Source organism: Pan paniscus, chromosome 22 (genome assembly GCF_029289425.2).
Source record: "Pan paniscus chromosome 22, NHGRI_mPanPan1-v2.0_pri, whole genome shotgun sequence".
Classification (NCBI taxonomy): Eukaryota; Metazoa; Chordata; class Mammalia; order Primates; family Hominidae; genus Pan; species Pan paniscus.
This window is the reverse complement of record NC_073271.2, coordinates 33,263,598-33,284,170: the sequence shown is the minus strand read 5'-3', so window position 1 is coordinate 33,284,170 and position 20,573 is coordinate 33,263,598. Positions and strand designations below refer to the sequence as shown.

General features: G+C 37.6%; 1 protein-coding gene across 18 annotated transcripts in view; it reads right to left on the bottom strand.

Moving 5' to 3' along the window:
• Positions 1–20,573, bottom strand: part of TTC3 (tetratricopeptide repeat domain 3) — a 129,503-nt gene that overhangs the window by 30,640 nt on the left and 78,290 nt on the right. For 15 of the 18 annotated variants that reach the window (XM_063601381.1, XM_008977658.6, XM_055105231.2 and 12 more), the window contains 9 exons: positions 19,943–20,079; positions 18,716–19,042; positions 15,079–15,330; positions 12,241–12,287; positions 11,128–11,184; positions 9,924–9,997; positions 7,714–7,878; positions 5,310–6,375; positions 4,303–4,368 (listed from right to left, as the gene is read on the bottom strand). In XM_063601381.1, coding sequence (XP_063457451.1) covers positions 4,303–4,368; positions 5,310–6,375; positions 7,714–7,878; positions 9,924–9,997; positions 11,128–11,184; positions 12,241–12,287; positions 15,079–15,330; positions 18,716–19,042; positions 19,943–20,079 — 2,191 coding nt within the window. The remainder of the gene's footprint in view (positions 1–4,302; positions 4,369–5,309; positions 6,376–7,713; positions 7,879–9,923; positions 9,998–11,127; positions 11,185–12,240; positions 12,288–15,078; positions 15,331–18,715; positions 19,043–19,942; positions 20,080–20,573) is intronic. The other 3 variants (XM_055105235.2, XM_055105234.2, XM_063601379.1) reach the window with 1 other exon arrangement.

Genomic DNA, 20,573 nt, shown 5'->3' with positions numbered 1-20,573 from the left:
TGTGGCAGCCAGGCTTTAGAAATCTATCCCAGGCACAAACCTGGTCCAGCTCTGACATTTCCTGTACCTTCCCCCAATACCTTAGTATCTTTCAAGTGTAAAAAAGCAGGGAATCAAGTATTTGAAACTCTGTGAATGATCAGTTGGAGAACTGTGAATTATGGTCAGATTGACCATATATGCCCTTTTGCCTTGGAGCATGCCACTTTGTCTGCCCAGACCGAAAGTTTAGTACTATAAATAGAGTCCATGCTTAACTAAATTAATTAAACAGTCAACCTTACTATCACCCAGGAGCAAAACTTTATGATTTAAGACTTTAGTTACTTCCATTTTAATTTTTAATTCAGCAAAAGGATCACAGTGAATAGTAACTTGCTATCGTGAATGAATTTACATGCCCCAAATTACCAACAGAGACAGGCAGGAAGCTAAATGCCACCTCTATGTTATTACATTTAAACTTCACGATACTTCTGTGAGAAATACATTATGTTTGCCTTTAATAGATCAGAAAACCAAGTGAGGCAACTTCTCAAAGTCCCAGGAGAAAGCAGCAATGCTGGGATTCAAATGCAATTCTCACTGGTTGAGAAGCCAGCAATCACCTATACTAGCATCAAGGTCCTAAAACTAACAGCTAATTTAAGAAAGCATTTGTGAACATTCCCATCACTGATAAAAATATTCATTTGATGGTCAAAAGCACTGACTTATTAAACAACAGAGCCTACCTGGTTTAAAGCTAAGCAGAGCATAAGACTTCAACAACAGTAAACAGGCCAAAATGTTCACTATAAGACTGGCTGTAAGCATAAAAAGCTGATACAATCTAAATGTTCAACAACAAGAAATTGGTCAAATAAATGATCACACATTAATAAAATGGAAAACCAAGTATCCATTTAAAATGATGCTATAAATCGTATTTACTGATATGGAAACAAGTCTACAATATATTAATTGAAGCCTGCAAATTTCAAATACAATATATATGCTGTGATCCCATCTTTTAAAAACTATTGTTTAATTATATGTAAATGTTCAAACATCCTGGAAGGCTACATATCAAAATATTAACATGAGTGATGGGAAGGTAGATGATTTTCAATTTTTCTTTCATAATTTTTGGTATTATTCATTTAAAAAATTTAAGAACTCTATATATTATTTTATCATTAGCAAAAACTAAACACTATTTGTACAAATAGCAGCAGGAAACACAAGCTCTGACCTTCTTCCTACTTAACTAGACATTGATCTTGTCAAACATTCCATATCTAACTATAGAACTGCTTTTTAAATGACAGCATGATATTTCATTTTATAGGTATATCATAATTTAACTAGTCTGCTATTGACGGAGGTTTAGATTGTATTCAATTTTCTGCTGATTCAAATACAGACAAAACAAACATACAAATCCCCTTGGCTCACTGGTCTCTCTATACATATATGAGTGCAGATTGATTCCTAACTGCCTTCCCAGAAATTTCAGTTTCACTATCTTTCAAAATGTGAATGATTGCTTTTCCTATTTCAAGTGGGGTGGGCATCTGTTTATATGTTTAAAAATCATCTGTATTTCTTTCATTGTGAATTGTCTATTCACATCCATTCTCATCTTTGTGACAGGTTGTTGATCTTTTCCTTACTGATTTATAGAAACTTTGTTGTTAAGGAAATTAGTTCTCTATCTGTTTCACACTGCACATAATTTTCCTTGTTTGTCTTCTGTGGTTTGATATGTGTATGTGTATATATTTGTTGTCATACATATACTATGCATATAGGATATACACATTACATGCATGTGTATATGAATATAAACATACTTTTTTCCCATGCTGTTTACTGATCTCACAAAAAATTTTTCCCGTTTTTTTCCTGGATACTTTTATAGGTCCATTTTTTATGCTAAAATCTTTAATCTGCCTGGAACTTATTTTGGTATAAGGAATGAGGTAGGGACCAAGATTGATTTTTTCTAGATGGCAATCCATTTCTCCTATGTATTTAATAATCCAATTTTTGCTCACTGATAATTTGCCATCTTCGTTTTTTTTTTTTTTTTTTTTTTGAGACAGAGTCTCGCACTGTCGCCCGGGCTAGAGTGCAGTGGTACAATCTTGGCTCACTGCAACCTGTGCCTCCTGGGTTCAAGCGATTCTCCTGCCTCAGCCTCCCAAGTAGCTGGGGTTACAGGTGTCCACCACCATGCCCAGCTAATTTTTTTTAATTTTTAGTAGAGATGGGGTTTTACTGTGTTGGCCAGGCTGGTCTCAAACTCCTAACCTCGTGATCCACCCACCTCAGCCTCCCAAAGTGCTGGGATTACAGGCATGAGCCACCACACCCAGCCAATCTACCATCTTGATTGACTGACTGAGATGGAGTCTCACTCTGTCGCCCAGGCTGGAGTGCAGTGGCGTGATCTTGGCTCACCGCAACCTCCACCTCCCAGGTTCAAGCAATTCTCCTACCTCAGCCTCCCAAGTAGCTGGGATTACAGGTGAGCTACCACACCTGGCTAATTTTTGTATTTTTAGTAGAGACGGGGTTTCAACATGTTGGCCAGGCACTCTCATATTAATGGTCTATGTATGTGGTAATATAGATAGATTTATATTGTGTTTTGATATTTAGTTGCACAACTCCTTTTCTTAGTTTCTCTTCCATACCCATTCTTGATGTTCATTTTTACATATGAAGTTTAAAATCAATTTGTCTAGTTTCAAATTAATCCTGTGCAGTAACCAGGCCTCTTGTTAGTCACAGCCTTGTATAGACCTCTCCTACCATGTATCAGGGTTGGTGGATTGATCTATGTGACCAAGAGAATGCAGCAGAAGTGATAATTTGTGACTTCCTAAAGCATTGCCGCTTCTGCCTGGGATCACACACTCTGGGAAAAGCCAGCCCCAGGAGGTCAAGCAGGGCTAGGTGGAGGTCCACAAGGCAAGGAACTGAAGCTTCCCGACAACTGCCAACATCCGCTTGCCAGCCATGTGAGTGAGCTATCTTGGAAGTAGAACCTCTGGCCCCAGTTACTCCCGCAGATGACCAAGCCCTGGTCAACATCTTGGCTAGCTACATGAGAATCTCCAGAAGCATCCAGCTAAACTGCTCCTGAATTCCTGACAGCGAAATTGTGAGATTTCACAATTGTGAAATATTTACTGTTTTAAGCCACTAGCTTTGAGGTTGTTTGTTATATATACAGCAATATACATAACTAATTTGCCCTGTTCACGTATATACTGGGATTGTGTTAAATTTTAAAAAGCTTTAGGGAGAACCAATCTCATTATCATAATATGTGTTCTTATGCAAGTACATGAAATATCTTTTCCTTTAAGGCTTCTATGTGTCTCTCCATAGCATTTAAAATTTTTTCTTTATATACATTTAAGTATTTTATCTCTTTTTTGGTATTGAAAATATTTTCTTTCAACATACTTTCTAACAGGTAACTGTTTATATATATTTTTATATACAAGTATAGGTTTATATAGGTTAGTGTAGGTTTTCAGTTGATCATTTTGGATTTTCCTGGTACACAGCCTTAGCCTCTGTAAATAATGATACTCACATCTCCTCTTTTCTATCTTCTTTCTTTCTCATATCTGCTTTCTCAGTTAATATACCCAGGATAACAATAAATATTAATGGTGATGTTTTACCATTAAGCAAGATGATGGCTTTTGGCTTAAAATATTAGCATGTTAAGAAATATTCATCAATTCCCATTTTCTTACTAGTTTTGGTCAAGACAGTGACCTGAATTTTATCCAATACCTTTTCAGCAACTTTGAGTTGATAAGACAACTTTTCTCTTATGATGCATATTAACGAAGTAAATTATATTAGTAGGTTTTCTAACTGAATCATTATTATAGTAGAGAAGGTCTTTATCTTTCTGTATTATTCGCATGAATAAGCTTACTTATAAATTATTACATGCTCATTATACCAGTTAAAACAATAAAGCTGGCCAGCCTGGGTGACAGTGAGACCGTGTCTCGAAAATAATTAAAATAAAAATAAATAAAATTTAAAAAATAATAAAACAATAACGCTGTTATAATTTGAAATAAGTATGCTGGAAAAAAATTACCTTTTCCTTCCCTTCTCAAATTTCAACAATAAAAACAAAATCATTTTTTTGTTATGTTCTCAAGCTTATTCCATGATAACTTTGTGTGGAATAAGCTGACTCCAAAATAGTTCTAGTTCATCATTCCATCTAGATAAATTAATGAAAACTAAACCTTTAAACAGTTTAATGTAATTTTGACTCACCTGTCGTTCCTCAAAAGGATTATATGGCTCAGTATTGACTTCTTGGTGTATTATGTTCCAAGATACCTGTGGGCAAAACAAAAAATTAAAATTCACTTTATCTCAATCGCTCTAGTAAAATAAGCCCATCAAGTAATAACACTTTAAAACACACCCACAATTTTTTCAAGTTTTTTTTTCCCATTTAGATCATGTTCCATGCTTTCTGTAAACATGTATATTAGGAAAGTTATTTAGAATTAGTATAACTGAAAATGATTATGATCCATTGCTCTTAACCTATTTTTTTCAAAGCTTCCTGGAAAACATAATGAGTGGGGCAATTCAATAAGGATTTAATGAATTCATACCCTATAAAGGCAACCATAGGAGAATCTTGATTTCATCTCTTGCTTGTTAGGAAAGAACTCATACACATCCCTCTTGTTTCTACCTGGCTGTCTCTTTTTCACATTCTCATTCCTCTCCTGGTTTGACAGGAGAAGCTGGGCCTGTGTAGGTCAGAGCCTTCCTTTTTCCTTCTCTTTCTGAGGAGCTGCCAGCACATTTTCCCTTCCTCCTTCATGCGGTAAGTCCTATGGGGCAGGCACCCCACGCTGGAAGGCCTCCAGGTGGGCCCTCCTGTAACTGGCAGGTAAGGCACTGTGATGCAGGCTACACTTCCAGCCAGCACTTGAACTTTCCTACAAACAGCCACCTTCTCCTCCAGCACCTTTATTAATTCTTAGGATGACGTTTTGGCTCCACCTGCTGTCTTATTTCTTAATCTGTGTAGAATTTCAGTAGCAAAGATGGGTATTATTTACTGGACCCAAGCTTCTTTCTGAGAAGATTACCTGTCATGCCTCACAAAATAGTTCATATTTTAAAAATATTTTCAGGCAAAAGCTTCAGTAATCATTATAAAGTCAATCAACTTTAAGGATTCTTGTAAATATAACAGCAATGAAAAATGAAAAGGAAAATTTAACTTCAGTATTAAGAAGACTTTTCTATTTAACTCTTACCTGTATGGCAACCATCTGCACGTGTGAAATGTTTGTTACTGCACTGGTGCTTTCTGGAATTACTTCACATTTGTTGTTAGAATTTCCACAGTGCTCATCATTTCTGTTAGACTCACTCAGGACTGTATGAGCATCACCTGTGCTGCAGTGTGACTTTACAGATATTCCCAAAGAGCCCTCAAGGATCTGTGTTTCAGAGGCAATCTGGTGACCAGCAACATTCTCAGCATTCAAATGATGACCCTCAAAATAGGCAGCAGCATTTTTATCTGCTCTGTCATTGGCTACAAAAGACGGCACCACTGGTACTGATCTTGGTAGCTGATATTCAGGAGAAAGGCTGGCCAAGGGTGTATATATGCTGGTGTACTGGGGCAAACCTGGTAACACGTTTATGTATGCTGGCGGTGTCTGGGTGATATCAAATCTCTGGAAAGGAAGATACGTACAGTATCCTGTGACCAAATGGGATTGAGCCCAATAAGTTGGTTTCACATCCTCAAGAACCGGTTTGGGGGAATTACAGGAGACTCGCTTGTAATTTGCATCCTCAGAGCCTGGTTTGGGAGAATTAGAAGAGACCCCTTTGGGTTGCCCATCCTCAGAAACTTGTCTAGAAGAATTGTCGGATACTGGTTTGGCCTTCACATCTTCACAAGCTGGCTTGGGAGAATTTGCAGACACAGGTTTGGGTTTCACATCTTCAGAAGCTGGTGCTGAAGATGAATCTGACACTGGTTTAGACTTTACATCTGGTTTAAATTCCCTAGCAGCTGGATTCAGTTGTAGTTTAACTCGTACATACTCCCCTGCTTTTGAAATTTCTTCTACTTTTGTTTTAATGTTTTTCTTCTTCCTTTTTTTCTTGAGCCGTGATGCAACCTTCTTCAGTGCAATACAGTTGTCAATCACAACAAAACGAGGGCATCCCAAGAGAAAAGGTTTTAAACCTCCTGCTTTTTCTAGTATCTGTCGAGTTTCTTCTGGGAAAAACTCATATTCTGCAGAGAACATCTTGTTACTCATGTCCAAGGGACCATGTTCCTCCAAAAACTGAGAGAAGTAACTTGGGAAAAATTTACATTTACATGAGTTACTATAAGAAAGTACTTGAATACGTCTATTTGAAAAAAACTTTTATTCTCCCAAAGGAAAACACTGTTTCACTTTTCACTGATCTCAACCTTTCCTCAACAACAAATATAACAAACATAAGGTTAACTGCAATCAATGATACTATAAAGAAAATTTTGTCTACCTCCTAGAAAATGATCATTTAAAACTTTTCTGGGAGCAGGGGAAAGCAAAAGGAAATCAAAAAGTTATTTCATAACTTTCAACTATGTAATTACATAATTTATTCTAAAAACAACAACAAAAATTTATTCAGGAAAGATAACAATAATGCCAATAAGAATTTTAAATAAAAAGAGAAAATCAAATCTCAAAAACAAATCCTATTTGAATTTGTGTACAGTAAATACTGAAAACTACATACTTTAGCTTTACTTTTGGATGCCTGAAGCAAATTCTAGCATATTTTAAGAAATAATAGTATAATTTTACAGTTGTTTCCACACTGTCACCCAGGAGTTCTCTGGAAATATGATTTGCTCAGCATTTCAACTCTAAAGAAAAACCATGAAGAAGGATCTAAGAGCACAGAACTAAATAGGAATGATGCAATACAGGAAAACAGAAGAAAGGGCCATATGGTGGATATGCTACTGACAGGACTTCCAGGAGAAGAGTTGGCTTTTAAATTAATACTCTATTACAGACCTCAGCCCTTGATTTATTTTCTTAAAAGGAAGGCCTCATGCACTATTTAATAACACAAAGCTCAAAATGGTAAGCTACCTGAGATTTTCCTGAATTTTTTACTTGTTTTATCCACCCTACTCAGTATCGACTTAGTAGCTCAAACTGACAAAATCAATAATCATTAGGACTCTAAATTTAATAACTAAAAAGCCTCACAGCAGGGCGAGGTGGCTCATGCCTGTAATCTCACCATTTTGGAAGGCTGAGGCAGGCAGATCACTTGAGGCCAGGAGTTGGAGACCTGCCTGGCCAACATGGTGAAACCCCTTCTCTACTAAAAATACAAAAATTAGCCAGGCATGGTGGTGCAAGCCTGTAATCCCAGCTACTCGGGAGGCTGACGCATGACAATCACCTGAACCTGGGAGGCAGAGGTTGTAGTGAGCAGAGATTGCACCACTGCACTCCAGCCTGTGTGACACAGCAAGACTCTGTCTCAAAAAAAAAAAAAAAAATCCTAAATTAACTTTGTGTAAAATGTGGCAAAATCTCTAAAAATAGGCACAAATTAAACAACTTCTGATCTTTAATTGGCAGCCTTAGTATAAAATAATGGTTGTAAAAATTTCAACCCACTTACTCATACAGAGTTGAACATTTTTGTTTTGGGTTCATGTCCCATAGCTTCTTATTGCGGACAACATATTCGTTACTGTGTTGGTCATAGAGAGCTTCAAATTCTTCTACATCTTGCCGAAGATGGTCAGGCACTGCAAATGGGCCTGCAGAATCTGAATTTCGATTGCTGGTAAATAACAACAAAAAACACCCAATTTTGTGGATGATAGACATCTGGTTTATTATTTAACCAGAAGAATGTCAAAACACCCAATTTTGTGGATGATAGACATCTGGTTTATTATTTAACCAGAAGAATGTCTAATTGAAATAAACACAATAATGGCAATATATTACTCAGCTCTATGTTGCAAAAAAATAGCACCAGGGAACTTAGTGTAGAAAAGTTACCCTTCCACAGTTATAGGTGAGAAATATCATATCTGACAATCTAAGTAAGCACTTTCAATTATTTAGTCTTGCTCCAAAGAGCAAAATTCTTAAAACTCCATATTTTTTTAAAAAGTGCATTAATTATAACTTGTTAAATGACTGAAAGACAAATGAAGATTGTATTATAACTGCTATAAATTAAGTTAAAGTGAGACTGAGACTGGTAAATGGTATTAATAAAAGGTTTTTTTTAAGCCAGGTGTGGTGGCTCACGCCTGTAATCCCAGCACTTTGGGAGGCCAAGGCAGGCAGATCACTTGAGGTCAGGAGTTCGAGATCAGCCTGATCAACATGGAGAAACCCCGTCCCTAATAAAAATACAAAATTAGCCAGGCGTCGTGGCGCATGGCTGTAATCCCAGCTACTCAGGAGGCTAAGGCAGGAGAATTGCTTGAACCCAGGAAGTGGAGGTTGCAGTGAGCTGAGATCACGCCATTGCGCTCCAGCCTGGGCAACAAGAGCGAAACTCCATCTAAACAAAAGTTTTTTTTAAATGTAAGATGTTAGCACTCTAAAAAGATGTAGTAGTTTGAGTGGGGACTCTAAAACCAGGCTGCATGACTTAAATCCCAGCTCTGCTATTTATAAGCTTTGTGTTCTTGGGCAAGTCGCTCTGCACTGTGCCTCAGAGTTTCCTTATCTGTACATTGGACAGAATATAATAGCACTTACCTCCTAGGCGGGATAAGTGGATTGAAAGAGTTTATGTATGTAAACCCCCAAAACAATGTCTGATACATAAGAATTAATCTCAGTAAAGGCTATGCTATGGTCTGAATGTTTGTGTTTCTGCAAAACTCTTATGTTGAAACCTAATCACCAATGTGATGGTGTTAGGATGTGGATTCTTTGGGAGGTAATTAGGCTCTGCCCCCATGAATGGACTTAGTGCCCTTATAAAAGAGGCCCCAGAGAGTTGCCTTGTCCCTTCCACCATGAGAAAACACAGCAAGAAGGCACCATCTATGAACCAGAAAGCAGGCCCTCACCAAATACTGAATCTGCCAGTACCTTGATCTTGGACTTCCCAGCCTCCAGAACTGTGAGAAATAAATTTCTGTGTGTTAAGCCTCCCAGTTTATGGTATATTGTTATAGCAGCCCAAACTGACTAAGACAGGCTATTATTTTAACTTAAAACAATTACCCTACTTCAGGAATCCATGAAAATGACCACGTAAATTTTTAACTGTTCTGATAGCTCCTTTAAGAAATGTGAAAAAAAAAACCATGTTGTACATTTTTGGTTCATAAAGGAGTATGATATAAAAAGGTTACTGCTACTCACTAGTTTTATTTCTTAAATATTTGTTTATTGAAGACTCAGTTTTGACAACCAGATGGCATTGAAAATCACTAATATATAAGGTGAAAACATAACATCATATACAGCTCCCAAAACAGCTTCCTCTCTTACAGCAAAAATGCTAGTAAGTATTAACAGGACATTCTCTTTATTGACTATTTTAAAGAATAATTTCTAGACATTTTTCTATGATTTTCCCACAGAGCCTTGCATATGGTAGGTTCTCAATATGTACTTAGTGAATGAATGTCACCAGTGTCGTGACTTTAACACAGTTTGAATGAATTCTTAATGCCTTCTAGCCACGCTATATAAATGTAATCAAGATGGAATTACATCAGGTTGTCAGATGCACAGCTTTAGAAAGGAAAGTTAGAGAAATAAAACACAAGTTTATATATATTAAATTAACACAACTTATTAAGTAAAGACATTTGAGTTAAAATGAAGCAAAAATTTAAAAATTATACTTACCTATGGTCTTCACTTGAAGTGATGATCTCATTATTTGGAGTTACTGAAGTTGTTCCAGACCCAACTAACATAGGCTGGTTTAAAAGACAGAAAAATGACAATGATTTTCTACCTTAAAATTCCATTAAAGAAAAAAAATCATTAAAATTGATGAATGCTTATATAAACACACATACAAATTGCTAATATATAAGATCTATCCAAATTTTCTTATAAACAGGAACACATAGTAATAAAAGTTTCAACAGCCAAGAATAAGCTCAAATTAACATTTAGGATAGTTTCCAATGCTCCAAAAAAATTTAAATGTTACTCAGTTTAAACTCCCCTTTTATCTAAACTAAATACATAGTCAAAGATAAAAATAAAAGTTGTATTGGAACTCCTTAACTGTTCTCATGCTTTGAAGATTTGCTATTCTCTCTCACTCCATCCCCCTTTCTGCTCCCCACATACACACAAGAGCCATGAAGAACCCACCAAAGACTTAAAAATTGCGCCCTACTCTGGCACAGTGGCTCACACCTATAAGGCCAAAGTAGGCAGATGGCTTGAACCCAGGAGTTCTAGAACAGCCTGGGCAATATAGCAAAACCCCATCTCTCCAAAAAATACAAAAAATTAGCTGGGCATGGTGGCATGCGCCTGTCATTCCGGCTACTCGGGAGACTGAGGTGGGAAGATCACTTGAGCCTGGGAGTTTCAGGCTGCAGTGAGCCGTCATTGTACCACTGCTCTCCAGCCTGGGCGAGAGAAGGAGACCCTGTCTCAAAAATAAAAATAAAAATGCCCTACTTATCTAATGGGCTTGGAGGAGAGCCTTTGGTGAGAGGAAGGAAGGGATTCTATCAATCCTGGGACTGTCATAATGATTAGTATTCATCATTTTTAGTTTAAATATGTTATCTATTTTTTGAGACATTTATTTTTTGGGACATTACGACAATTTTTTTTTTTTACTCAGAAATACCTAAAAAAAAAAAAAAAGACAATAAAGAATACAAGTGTCAAGACTTGCTATTATATAATATGAACCTGGAATTTCTTCAAAATGTAGAAGACTGCCAAAACATCTTTAAGTCCTAGAAAGTCTTTCTCTACGAATGTTTCAAAATATCCCAAGAATTGCTCAATTCTAATGTATATGTCCAACTAACTATTTTGGAGAGTTTAGACAAGAATTAATACAGAAAATACTCCATACCTTTGAATCCTTTGGCTTCTTTTTCTTGCTTTTGTTTTTCACCTTGGTTGAACTAAACTAAAAAATGGGGGGGAAAATCAGTGAACACTCAAATAACAGCATTATGAAGCTCAACATAAAGAAACCATATGAGTTTTTACAGACTAGCCGTAAGTTAAATGTACATAAAATGTTTAACAAAAATAACACTACAGTGTATCAGCCCAAGTGCTACGATTTATAATAGAAAACAAACAAAATTTAATAATACCTAATGTTATAACTAAAATTAAGTTGTTCCAACATTTTTATCTTATTTTCCACAGGGTTGGACTGTTATTTCAAGTAATTAATCAGACTTTAAAGTAATTCCAGTTAGATGCCATAATAGTATTTTTATTATTAATATATTTCTTTTACTAAGCCAAACTAGACATTCTGCACCTGACCAGACACTGGAGCACAAATAGTGAATAAAGAAGCCTTCAGCTCCTTATGGAGTATTTCAGCTGTGTTTTCCTGCTTAGCCGGGCAATATTTGATGGAGCAGATTAAGACAAAATTTCATATAGACAGATGATTTGCTCCTGAAAATCAGTAAACAGGCATTTTTCTCTTTGAAAACTGCCACAATGCTGTGCTTTTCTCTATTTACTCACTTTCCTAAACTGAAGAATTTCTAAAGAATGAATAAAAGGCAACTGCAAACTACTAAGGAAGACAACTTTGGAACTGTTTTAACTTAAACGTAATTTAGAGCCACTCAAAACAAAGTCCCTTTGTTTTCCTTCTAGAGCAGAACATTAGAAGTTTAGTTATTAAAGACAACTTTTCATTTTTATGCCAGGAGATGAAGAACTCTTCCTTTTTTAATTAGAATATTAATGTTTATCAGCTCTGAAACTTTATAGAAATTGTCTAATTTAAGCCTCATAGTTTGCTGATTATTGCTCCAATTCCGAGAGGAAAACTGGCAGTGACTTTCTAATGAAATAGTACGTACTACCCAGACGTCCTTTTAATGTGGTTCTTGAATGCTGGCTGTGATGTCAATAAACACTGGCCTGGGTCCCCTTCTCATCCTTGGTTTAACATAGATTAGAACGTAAGATTTCAAGTGATCAAGTAACTTACCGGTGCTTCACCACTATCTTGTTTCCTTAACACCGTACAGCGGCTGTCTGTAGGAATATACAGATGGTTTTGTGAGAAAACTAAATATTTACATTTCCATATAGTACACTAAAGCCTTAAAATAACTCCTCATACTACTGGCATAGGCCATGTTCTATTCCTTATTTGGCTTTAACACAAGTGTGGTTTAGAAACCAAGGGCAAAATGGCTGACTAAACGGGAAACCAACTACAAAGAACCATAAAACTTCAATCTGATTCAGCATAATGTTGAGTGCCTTCTAGGTACCATCTATGCTAGTCCTGGGAATAGAGATGCACAAGACAGTCCCTACCATTGATGAACTCCTGTTCTACTGCCAGAAAGACAAACAGACAAACTCCTGTAACCCAGCGTGCTAAGGACCACGTGAAACACAAGGCAACAAAGCTCACGAAGGACTCAAGTCTGAAGTCTGCACAGGAGAGGCCCACAGGAGGGGCAAGGAAGACTCTGAGGAAGAGGGGACATTTAAGTTACTCTTGAAATGAACAAGCAAAGGGGTGGGGCATGGCTGGGGGAACTACGTGAGTAAAGACAGGAGGCAGGAAAGCACAAGGCAGGTTTGGGCACAGTCAGAAGTGGGGTGTGTGCTCAGAGAGAGAGGATGATGATGAACCCAGACCCCAGATGATGTGAACTTAATCTGTAAGTAAAACTAAACAAATGTTTCCCAAATTGAATAGTTAACAGAATGTTAGACAGATGTTCTAGAAGAGTCACTAGCTGCAATATAAGAGGAAAACGGAAAAGTGGGAGATTCTAGAGGCATGGAGTCCAGTTTGGAGGCTACTATAGTGGTCTAACTGTGGAAAGACAACTAAGGTCTTGGCCTCGGGAAGTGGGGTGGACAGCAAAGGACAGATCAAGGACAAAGCTCATTTGGATTGATGACAAACAAGTTATACTCTTAATACTGAAAAGAAAGAATTGAGACTAATTACAGAGTTTCCTGTTTAAATACTAGATATACAATATTATTGACTGAGATAAATTGAGGAAAAACAGATCTCTGAAGATGTGATAGGTGGGTTCAGTCATACTGCTTTAAGGGGCTATTTGGCTGTCTCACAGAAATACCCTAGGGGATCATGCATGAAGAGGTCAGGGAAAAAGTCGGGGCTCTCAATTATCAAAGCACTCATGACATTGTCAAACACTCTGATCTACAAGATCAGTAGATTTTGAAAAGTTTTAAGAAATATAACTATTCTTTTAAATGAAGAGATAAAACTGAAAATGTTTGGGGTGAAGGTGGAAGGCAGAGCTACTGGACTTGAGAATCCACTGGGATTGCCAATAATTTGGTTAGTGGCTTCTGACCTCATGACTAGAAACAGAGAAACAGTGGCAGCTGGAAGTGCTGTGTATTATATGTAGAGAACACAAGTTAAAGGACAAGTGTACGCTGAGAGGGAATTGTGTCCTTTTTAGTTGTCTTGTTTTGTGATCCAAACATGCATCAGGTTTTGTAAGCTCAGTCCCGGGACAGCATTTTATTACCAGCAGCAGCAAACTGATGGCAATAAATTCAGGCTATCAAGTAGCATGTCACCTTCAGTCATGAAGCAGTATCCTTAAAAGATAAAGCCATCTGTATTTGAGTGTGCTCTTTTCTAAGAACTTTTGTTGTCAAAAGTAAGCTTTCCACTCCTTATATGCATTGGAACTTTATCATCTGTGACACCATCATACAAGGCCAGACCTTTTAATGCACCCTTTAAAACAAACAGCATGACATTTAAAAGTCTAACTCCTAACAACACATAAAGGAGACTTCTGATTCTGAGGGACTTGGGGATTATCATAATATGTTCATATAGTATGAAAGGTAAGAAATTATCATTTAGAATCTAGGAATATTATAATTTTTAAGTAAAACAGGACCACACAAGTCACTGCCTCCAAATCATCTCATTTTAATGTGAGGAAATTAAGATCTAAGAGAAAAGAAGGAATTAGCTGCTAGCTAGCTAGTTAGTTCAAGCTGGACTCCATGCCATTACCCAAATAGGGTCCCCAATTCCAAAAAAGCCCTGACACCCAGCTTTCTAATTCCACTTTCACGTTCACAGCCCATCTGAGACTCTACCCCTGCACCACAGCTTTCCTCTCTCCCAGGGAGAAAGAAAGTGTTGGGTCCTTCCTTTGATGCCCTTGGCACTTTCTCTGGCCCTCCCGTATTGAGTTTACTACCATGTTACTGTTATTAGTGCATGCTTCTTATTCTCTTTTCTAGAACACAAGGTCCTCAAGGGCAGAGACAAGTGTAAGCATTTCTGAATTCCTTCTCAACACCCATCACTGGGCCCACAGGGTTTTTAATGAACCAAACTAAGGAAGAAGCTGTGCCACAACCTACTTTTCCTGACCCCCAGTTTTAGGCTCTTCCCATTAAAACATCCTAGAATGCTATCCATTCTAGATTCTGCAAACATCACCTACTTCTGCAGACCAATGTTTTCTAAAATGCTATAAATCAAACCACTTACTAATAGATTCTGTCAATGTAACATGCAATCTTTCCCATGATGCTGTGAAAATATCTAAGACGGGAAGAACATTGTGTATTGTTAGCATAACATACCTACATTTGAGTATCTCTTTAACTGATAAAGTAAAAAAGCTTCATGATATAAAAAAATTGCTACTATTAATCACTAACTTCCCCACATAAACTGATGGTACCATAATAATTTTCACTATTTTCTTTGTTATATATTTAAACAAGCTAGGTCCTTCACAGATTTTTTCCCCCTTAAGATTAAATGTAATATGTCTAAACTCAGTCCACATACCCATTATATCAAAGAATTCATCTAAAGCACTATGCAATGCTGGGAACTTGTCTCTGTGTTCTTCTAGTAGCCATATTAAACAACGGGCTTCCTTCAATGATGCTGGCTCAGAGAAATAATCAAGTTGCTTTCCTTCTATAGAGTCTAGTTTGTGACCATATTTCTCATTCCAGAGGAAAGTCATGATACTAAAATCAAGCAGTTTAAGAGATGCTCCATAACGAGAAAAGAAAGTTCCTGTGGCATCTAAGCCTGTAATAAAAACAAAACCCAAATCGGAAGAGGAGGGAAATTATTTACTGTAAAATCACATTTAGTTTCACATCTCTGAAAGCAGCTGACTATAGTTTGCTTATATTCTCAGCAAAAACACTTAAATAGTTGAGAACAGATTCGTTCAAGCTATTAGGCATTTTAGAAACACCATTTAACATTGTTAGGCTAATTATAATAATTCTTGTCTATTAGATTTGAATAATGTGGGCCAAAGCCTTCTACTATCATAGTTACCTCTACTAGACCTAGGAGATGAAAGTATAGCATTAAATTCCTTTAAAAATATAACAATGAGGCCAGGTATGGTGGCTTAGGCCTGTAACCCCAGCACTTTGGGAGGACAAGGCTGGAAGATCACTTGAGGCCAGGAGTTCAATACCAGCCCTGGCAACATAGCAAGACCCCATCTTTACAAAAAAAAAAAAAAAAACAGTTAGCCAGGCATGGTGGCAAATGCCTGTAGTCCCAGCTACTTGGGAGGCTGAGGTGGGGGGACTGCTTGAGCCCAGGACTTCAAGGCTACAGTGAGCTATGACGGCGCTACTGCACTCCAGCCTGGGTGATGGGGCAAGACCCTATCTCTAAAAAAAAAAAACCCAAACAATGTTTTCACTAATTCATAAAGACTTTCATTCCAATTAGTATAAACTAGCAAGATTTTATGTTTCTTTATATGGATTCCATAGTAATAAAACATCAACAATATGCAAAATCTTCCCAAATGTGTCTAAAAGAGGAAATGGGTAAACCCATTCCCCAACACCTAAAATAACATTCCTTATTCCCCAAAATGTGGGTCCTCACCCTTCTCTACAAAAATCAAGGTGGTCAGTATGCCTACTTTTATTCTCCACTCTCCAAATTAGAAAACAGGGTGACTACAATATCATACAGACTCCTACTGAAATGACGGTGAAGCCCCACTCCTGATGAACAGCCAGCAAAAAGGAGCTCTGTCCAATTTCTCCATCATGCCTCTAATATAAAACGGTCACTTCTTCCGAGGGCCTTAGTCAACAAATGAAGTCAACAAATGAAGCAGAGATTGCTCAGAGTCAAAATTACCCTAGACTGCTTGCTTCTGGATTAAAGAGTTAGCTTGCAGAGGTCATGTTGCAGGAAAATTAGGATCTTTAAACACCAGAATAAGGGACCATGTAGAATACTCACACAATAAAAGATTTATGAGAGCCCAATGAAAAAATAGCACATTCCCGTTCCCTGTCCACGTCAGAGCTTGTGCTCAGTGAGGGGAATGCAGGCAGGCAGTGTTCACTATTGAAATGTTAAATTTATCTCACTAGTGCTCTATTATTTCTCTCTCTCCCTCCCTCCTTTCCTCTCTCTTTTCCTCCCTTCATCTTTTGCTGAACATAAAAACTGACCTCTCTTATGTTAAATATGTGCATGATGTAAGTCCACCCAATAGTCGTTTTATGAGAAGTAAAATTCCAGGAAATGAAAACTGCTTTACTTACTATTTAAGTAAGTGTGCATTTTACTTCAGGACTGTAGTAACAGCCTTACTAATTAACATGCTTGAACTCATTTCACAACTTTAAATAAAAATTGCTACTTTAAATAGTATACATATATCCTTATTAAAATGATACCCTTAATCTACAGAATAAACATGGTTTATATCGGCCGGGCGCGGTGGCTCACGCCTGTAATCCCAGCACTTCAGGAGGCCGAGGCGGGCGGATCACGAGGTCAGGAGATCAAGACCATCCTGGCTAACACGGTGAAACCCCGTCTCTACTAAAAATACAAAAAATTAGCCGGGCCTGGTGGCAGGCACCTGTAGTACCAGCTGTTCGGGAGGCTGAGGCAGGAGAATGGCGTGAACCCGGGAGGCGGAGCTTGCAGTGAGCCGAGATCGCGCCACTGCACTCCAGCCTGGGCAACAGAGCAAGACTCTGTCTCAAAAAAAAACAAAACAAAACAAAAACACATGGTTTATATCAAAAGACATGTTCACCCTTTCCTGCCAGTGAGCTGGAGGGCTCAAGTGCTGCATTTACCTGAATGAACAGTGGCTGGCAGTCTTGACCGTGTAGCATAACCCAGGCAAACCTATTTCTCCAGTCCTGAGTATCTCCTAAAGCATGTTAAAGCAAGCAATAACTTTATAATTTGCTTACTTGATACTCACTAGTGACAATCTTGTCACTTAAAAATAACTTTCCGGGATCACAAATCCATGAGGATCTATGTTCAAAGCAGGCATGTTCAGCTGTCTAACTATGCCAGGCTTGCTGCCATCTTACATTGTCTCTTCTGGCAGAAACTGACCAATATCTTCTCTGAAACCCTAGAATTCTAATAGCCCCACGTTTCTAAACATTCAGACAGGTGGGGACGGCTGGCAGAGGCTTAGCAGGCCCCACCCTGTGGTCTGCTGCTAAAGGCCCTGCCTTTTTCCTGTGGCGTCCTTTAGCCTCTTATCTAATAGCTGCCGACTGAATAAACTATTGTGCTAGGCCAGCTGCTATCCAGTCACCAAGATAAATAGTGCCCTGGTAGGTGCCCAAAGCATCCCTACCTCGTGTTACACAACAACTGTATCTGCAGCTGCCTTCTGCAGTCCTGCATGGCTTTAGGCAAAGTGCCTGCTTTAGGGGAGGGCAGGGGGCTTGCTCACTCTTCCCTTCTCCCAGCCAAGTTACTAAAGTCAGAACACACAGTACAGAGTTATATAATCCTGTGATTTACCACAGCTCAGTCCAACCCTAGGATATGTTCCTCTTAATCTCTAGATACAGATTTGCCTTAGGTGACCCTGAGCAATTAGTCTCATCCACTCTTGCCTCTAAATTTTTCTTCAAAGAATCTGAATTATAGATTTGTCTTCTCAACACAGCTCCTGAGCAGGGGGCAGACTCCAGGATGTGTTATTTACCATGGTTGTGCCTAGTATTCACACATCTACACATTTACAAATAGTTTAGTCTAATATAGGTCTGGATTTCTTTACTGACTGGTCTTTCCTTAGACTGCACCTTTTGAAGAAGTATACTGTAACCTATCTATAAAATAACCTAAAAATTGTGGTGTGAGTGTGTGTGTAATAGTTTTTCTGTTTTTTAAAGGCCTTCATATATTTAGTTCTTTTTTAAAAAAATTCTTTTAGAGACAGGTCTTGCAACATTGCCAGGTTGGTCTCAAATTCCTGAGATTAAGCAATCATCCTGCCTCCGCCTCCCAAGTAGCTGGGACTGGAAAAGTATTCTTAACCATACAAATTTATAGTCCTGCATTTAAAGTTATAAATTATATGACAGGAAAATGAAAATGACTCAGAGACCTACACTTCCTCTTCCTATTAAAGTATATTTCTCTGGAATATAAAGGGACATACCAAAGCTATTAAGTTTTTGGATCCAGGCGGCTAATTTGGGCTCCACTTCTTTAAGCTCACTCAAAACATGCAGAAATATTCTTGTCTTTACTCTGTTATTTTCTTGAATCAAGTGACGAATAACATAGTCCACTGCTTCACTTAGAAAATTTCTGCTAGAAAAACAGGTTGTATAGTCTTCTGTGCTCAAAACTTTCCAAGAAAGCAATTCTTTGAGAAGCGTGGCTGTATTCTGTATGCCGGATTTAATCTTGTCAGCATACTGCTTTATACACTGTAGAATTCTGTCATCAAGGAACTGACAACACTGAACATTGTCTACAGTTTCTAAGGATAAATAACAATGGTTAAAGTGATAAATAGGACTAATTCACAATTATATAAACTTAGAAATAATGTAAAATTACATAATATAAAATATGATTCAATATGACTCAAGAAACTTTAATTAGAAATATAAACATTTAACAATACTTTTGAAAAGACATGAAAGTGCACGCTAAAATAAACATACCAAAAGTAAGCATTTTACGCCCTTCATTTTGAACCATTCATGTAGTAGCATTTAAAACTTAGTTCCTCTAGGCCAGGTGTGGTGGCTCATGCCTGTAATCCCAGCACTTTGGGAGGCCGAGGAGGGTGGATCAGGAGATCGAGACCATCCTGGCTAACACGGTGAAACCCCATCTCTACTAAAAATACAAAAAATTAGCTGGGCATGGTGGCGGGCACCTGTAGTCCCAGCTACTGGGGAGGCTGAGGCAGGAGAATGGCGTGAACCCGGGAGGCGGAGCTTGCAGTGAGCCGAGATCGCGCCACTGCACCCCAGCCTGGGCAACAGAGTGAGACTCCGTCTCAAAAAAAAAAAAAAAAAAAACAACTTAGTTCCCCTAAAATACGGCCACTTCCTTCAACAATCCTAACCCAGCCTCATCAACTACCTTAACTTTATATACAATAAATATGTTTAGTCATTAAGCACAGAAAGTTAAAATACAATCTCTGAAAGGTTTTTCAGTGGGAATACAATCTCTGAAAGGTTTTTCAGTGCTCTTTACACCAACCCAATTCTGTCTTCGAGTAACAGAAGACAGTGATAGTATTAAATTACTAACTGAAATCTTTATTTCAATTCAATAATGATGAATATAAGGCCCAAAAGATGCTTATATTTATACATTTAAATGAGAGTATATTATTCTTATCATGCCTTTGGCTTCTGCATACCTTTCTGCTCTTCATTTTTGGGTCGATTACTTTCTCTTAAGTCCTCCTCCATTCTTTCTTGTGCTAACTTTTTTGCTTCTTTTTTTTGGATCTTTCTCTTCAATTTTTTGTCTTCTTTCAGTCTTAGTTTCTCTAGGCTGATAAACATTTACAATTAGTGACAACTCAATGAACTGTTTTCCTTTGACTATCGTAGAAACCATCTTCCAAGCAATATATTAGAAGTTTTCCTTTTTTAATCAGAGCCCGGCCTACATCTTCCATTCAATGTAAGAAACTGTCAGTATTGTCAAAATAAGGGTACTTGTTTCATGAAAACAAAAACCTCAATGATTAGGTGATATCTAAGGATGCAGTCTACAGATTGTATAGATGTCACTTTCATGTATCTAAGTTACTTCATAGGGTAAGCAGAAATAGTACAAATTACTCTGCAAAATAATTCATGTAAACTCTCATTTCTAAGAAAGGTCCCACAGTAAAATATAGTTTTCACATCTCAATAATAACCCACAACACTATAATATGGTTGAGCTGGTTACAATGAATTCTCTCCAACAAATAATTCTGTTCATCTTTTCTTTTGCTTTTTCTTGGTCACAAATGATAAAAAAAATCACTTCTTAGAAAG